The sequence below is a fragment of the Acanthisitta chloris genome, unplaced genomic scaffold, assembly GCF_000695815.1.
Source record: "Acanthisitta chloris isolate BGI_N310 unplaced genomic scaffold, ASM69581v1 scaffold32391, whole genome shotgun sequence".
NCBI classification, from domain to species: Eukaryota; Metazoa; Chordata; class Aves; order Passeriformes; family Acanthisittidae; genus Acanthisitta; species Acanthisitta chloris.
In genome coordinates this window covers 3,622-8,501 of record NW_008654867.1, presented here as the reverse complement: position 1 = coordinate 8,501, position 4,880 = coordinate 3,622, and the positions used below count along the sequence as shown (strand labels likewise).

Here is a 4,880-nt window from a genome sequence, read left to right as displayed (position 1 = left end):
CAGGCAGGACTCAGACCCTGCCCACCTGGGCACACCTCACCCTCGCTGCGCCGGGTGACCGGGGTGCAGAGCCAGGCTCCCCAGCCGCCCCGGGACCCCATGCTCCCCCAAACACGGGTTGTCTCCATCACCAGCGGCCTCACAACACGTTTTTCATTTAAACAAACTATCTCTTCACATAAAAAAGCCAATGAACATCTTTCTCCTCCTGATCATTGAAGGCCAATTAATTAATTGGGCTTAATTGTATATTACATTTCAAACAATACTGTTACACTTATTTATCACGTTAATTGCAATGTTAAATAAAAAGACAATAAATTATTGCTGAAACCATCAAGATGCCTAATGTGGGATTTGGGATGGGGCAGGCCTGCCTCATGTCTCCACAGTGGCTGATTTCCCGGGATAAATCAGCGCTCGGTCTGCAAAGACACAGCTGACACAAAGCATCATTGCTGGAATTACTGAACTACAGATTCATGAATCACAGAAGTCTTCTCATTGTGTTTCCATGTTTGTACCACAAAACCAGAAAATCAGTGTGGCACAATTCTGGCCAATGATCTAATTCCAAGAATTCTACCACAAGAATTAGATCATTATGCTGCAGTTTTTCCCTTGCTTCCCACACGAAGCCCAGGGATAAGAGCTCCTACCTACATCCACAGCTCTCCCTGTCAACCTGCTCACAGGAGCACACTCAGAAGCAGCAGGGGCAGGAGTGATGTTGGAAACCAGCCCCTGCATCCTTTCTCTAAAAGAATGTTAAATACGTTCCCTTGTCAACCACATCCTTCTTTTGTTTGAGGAAGTGAGAGATGTTATTGCCGTGCTCACTGCCACGCTCCCAGCTCTGGCTGTGCCCTCTCCAGCCCGTGTGATGGACTGATGGTTGCTCATGACACCCTGAAAGAGGCTCATCTGCAAAAGTATAAAACATCAGCCTTGCAGCCATGGTACGGGAGAACAGATGACACAGTTTATCTCCCTCCAACATGTGCTGATGGGGTAGCTCTAAATTACAGCCGACGATGTTCTCTGCTAAGGACATTTTTTTCCCCAGAATTACCTTTTCCATACTCTTAAAAATGAAATTGTGTGAGGTGTTCATCTTAATAGTTTGTCTTTATGCTTTTCTTGAAAAACCTTCTCTGCATATAATTTTAAACACCGATATCAAACCCAAAGCCATCGATCTCCCATTCGCAATGAAACGGTTCTAGGAGACAATTTTCTTTGCAGCTCAGTAAAGTGCCGTGGCAGCAAGATTTCCAGTGAGTGGCTTAATCTGGGGGGAGGATGACCCAAAACACTCACTAATTAAGTGTTTGAGGGAGAAAATGTTCTGCCATGAATCTGCCCCCAGCATTTACAAGGCACTGACAGTACAAGAGAGAAACACCTTGGATCATTGTTAGGAGAGGCTACGAAGGAGCTTGGCTCAGCCGGGGAAAGGACAAAGCCTCTTCATCAAAGACGAGCCAACAGCTCCAGGAGTCTGCAAAGACATCCGTTAACATTATTCATTTCATTTCCCAGCTCTCTGCCCCTCCAGGGCGTTTGCAGCACAAGAGGTAAACGGGGCACAGTGCCAGGCACGGGAGGTCCAAGGGACACTCGGTCAGGGCTGGAAATACACATGCTTAGAGAATTTCCAGGGAAGCCCTGAGCAAGGAGCAGCTCAGTCACTCGCTCGCATGCCACTGCTTGTCCCCTGTGATGCTGCTCCTGCCAGGGTTTGGGTGACTGCTCAACTCACCCCAAGCTCTGGGCCACATCCTCCGAGTTCTGCGTCAGCCACGCGCACAGCGTGCAGGGCTGCTGCACAGAGCCTGCTCGGAGCTCCCCTGCTACATGGCCTCAGAAATACACACCCTTTTCAGTACAAAGAGAGAAAACTCCAGCCTCGTTCAACCTAGAAGATGCCACCTAACCCTGCAGTGCTGCTGTGTGGCCTTTGGAAGTGCCTTTGGAAGCCAAGGATTAGGATATCCATGGTATTCACGTTCCCTAGCTTTGACAACAGATCCATCAGGAACTCAAGCAGCCAGCTGATCGCAGGCACTCCCTCTCTCTCATACATGTTCCTCTCCCATTAGATGATACATGGCCCCATTTCCAGGCTTCCCGCTCATCATCCCGAGGTTTTCCAAGCCATTTATAACACCTTGCCAGAGTGAAGCTTCAGCCGTGGCCGAGGCCCCAGCGCCGTGTTCCTGGTGCCCAGGCTGGGTGGGCAGCGCTGCCCTTGCTCCAGGCTGGCAGTGTGACCCTGCCAGGCTGAGGATACTGGATGTGGTGCTACAGAGGACGCACTGCAGCTACCCCCATCACTCACTCAGACCTCCTAATGGATTCAAGAAACAACTAATTCATGCCTGTATCAAATATTAAAGAGACAAACCTATATTGCTGTTGCAGGCGCTCTGCACTGCGTGCTTGGACCATCTGCCTGCCTTTTATTCCATTCCACAGCATATACATTAAATCTTATCAAACAGCCAATTAAGAAAGAAATCAGATCTATTAGCACTAGAAGCAATCAGTTATGGCTTCTCAAATGTTCCATCTCATTTCCTTCAGTGACTTCAGCCTTATCTAGATCTGGGGTTTTATCTGTCCACTCAGCGGGACCACTAACCCCTTCCCTGCCAGGCACAGCTCATCACTGGGCACACAGGGAACATTTTTTTCCTTGACATCTCCCCCAGTTACATGTTACCAGAAAAGCTGCAGCACTTTGGGTTTCTTCAAGTTGGTGCTGATGGTGTGGCCTCTCCTCACTACACAGCAGGATGCCTTGGATCACATGGAAGAGTTCTGCACTCCACTTACTGAAGGAATTGCCACAAACCATCTCATGCCGAGGACCGAAACCATCAGCAAGACGTAGGGCTGCAGACCACAGTGCCCTGGTACTCGTGTGGCTGGTTCCAGGCAGCCACAGGGATGCCTGAGGGCATGGGAGAGCAGTTGAGCAGCCACCACAGCTGCCCTGTACCTGCCAGGGCTGCTAACAGCAATGAAGAGCAACGTGAGAAAGAACAAGTTGTGTGCTGAATTTCCCTCAACATGTTCCTGCTCATCACCACAGCCATTTGTAGATGGACTGGGAGAAACTGGCACCATCTCTGTCCCTTTCCTTCCCCTGACACCGGGCACAGGTGCTTCCCACCCTGCTCAGAGTGTGGTGTGTGCTGTGTGCTGAGGAATGGGCAAGGAGAGAACAAGGTATACACACTGGGGCAGTTCTACCAGGTTGGTACTGTGGGTGCACCCAAAGTCAAGCAATTCCAAATTTGGAGAAGCTGGGTAGCCTTTCCTTTGAAAGTCCTCAATAAAATGCAAATTTTTCATGCATGCAATGGAGACCTACAAAGTAAATCTCAACTCAGGTCTTAATTACAAAGCTAAAGGTTGTGTTGCTAATAATGCCAATACTGCAGCCTGCGGTCATTAATAGTTAACACACGCCGCAGGCTCCGCTGCTCTCAAGGGCCTGAAATATTGATAAGGGAGCTGAGGGAGCGCCAGGAGTTGGCACACCAGCCCTCGTGACAAACAGTGTGGCTGGAGGACTTGGAAATTGCCACGGCACTTCCCTGACACCCAAGCACAACCTCTCCCGAGCTGTGAGCCAGGTCTGTGTGGGAATAATCAGGGTTTCTATCAGCCAGGCCACAAGAAATCCAGAGTGGTGTTGTGTTTTCACGGTGAAGGAAAGCTCAACAGTGTCATTGGCTTGAGCAGCACTCCAAGACACCAGTCCGAGCTGTAGGTGTGTTCCTGACTGGTTTTCTTGCATTAGCTTCACAGTAACAGCTGTTACATGTGGGAAAAGGAGCAAATCTGCCTAATGCTTTTGCTACAGAGAAGCCACTAGTGTCACTTCCATGTAACAAGAGGCTAAATTTCTGGCTGGCCTAGAAAAACAACTCAGAACAATCAGAGATCCTGATCAATAAAGATGGATTTACATTTGCCAATAATCCATCCTTCCCCTGAAATCATGGTCAGCTGTAACGAATTCAGAGCAGAGCAAGGCTCAGCCAGGAATCTCAGTGCTGCACAGAGAGAAAGCTGATGTGAACTGGGGTGCTGCCCTTGTTGCTTTTTCATTTTCACCTCCCTACCCGTGCACACCCCAGCACAGCCCCAGCTGCCACGGACACACTGCCCTTCCCACAGAGCTCAGCCATGTCCCATCACCCTGCAAACCCACCATGGCCAACACACAAACCTGAAGGGATACGGAGGGGCTTTGGGCAGGACCTGCTCCGTACCGCTCACCTCCGGCGAAGCCCCGTCCAGCGCCAGGAGGGAGGCAGCAGCAGACAGGGGAGTAAGGAGGCTGAGACACCGTGGGGTGCAGGGACCTGCTCCCTCTCTGCTCACCTGTGATACTGTGATGCTGCATTTCTTTGCCAGCTCTTCTTTGGCTTCTTCACTGGGGTAGGGGTTACTGAGGTGGGAGTAAAAATACTCATTCAAGATTTCTGTGGCTTGTTTACTGAAGTTACGCCTTTTCCGTCTGAAACGAGACAAGAAAAAACAGAGCTGTTCTTTCAGAATCCAGCAGGTCCCTGGAAGAGCTCGCTGGGGCAATGCCCTCACTCCACAGTCCCACACAGCAGCAGCAGTGTGGTCTCAGCACCCGATCCCTTCAGCCGCCCCAACGCCGTGCGAGGGAGTGACGCCACGTGCTGCACCCAGCCCTGCGGCTCTGCCTCTGGGCTCACATCCCCACGTGCCCCTGTGTTCATGTGCTGAGGCAGAAAAGATGAGGCAGGAGCTGAACCAGCAGCTCCTCCGTGCCCGGGTGTGCAGCCCAGCCCAACTTCCCGGCACTGAGCCTCTCTGTGCCATCAGGGACCTCC

The 4,880-nt window shown here is 50.8% G+C and overlaps 1 protein-coding gene across 1 annotated transcript in view; it reads right to left on the bottom strand.

Moving 5' to 3' along the window:
* The window catches only part of LOC103810784 (pre-B-cell leukemia transcription factor 3), a gene marked incomplete at both ends in the record, with an annotated part of 10,289 nt that overhangs the window by 3,989 nt on the left and 1,420 nt on the right, over positions 1 to 4,880 (bottom strand). The window contains one exon of the mRNA XM_009083703.1: positions 4,399 to 4,534. Within this exon, the coding sequence (XP_009081951.1) occupies positions 4,399 to 4,534 (136 nt within the window). The remainder of the gene's footprint in view (positions 1 to 4,398; positions 4,535 to 4,880) is intronic.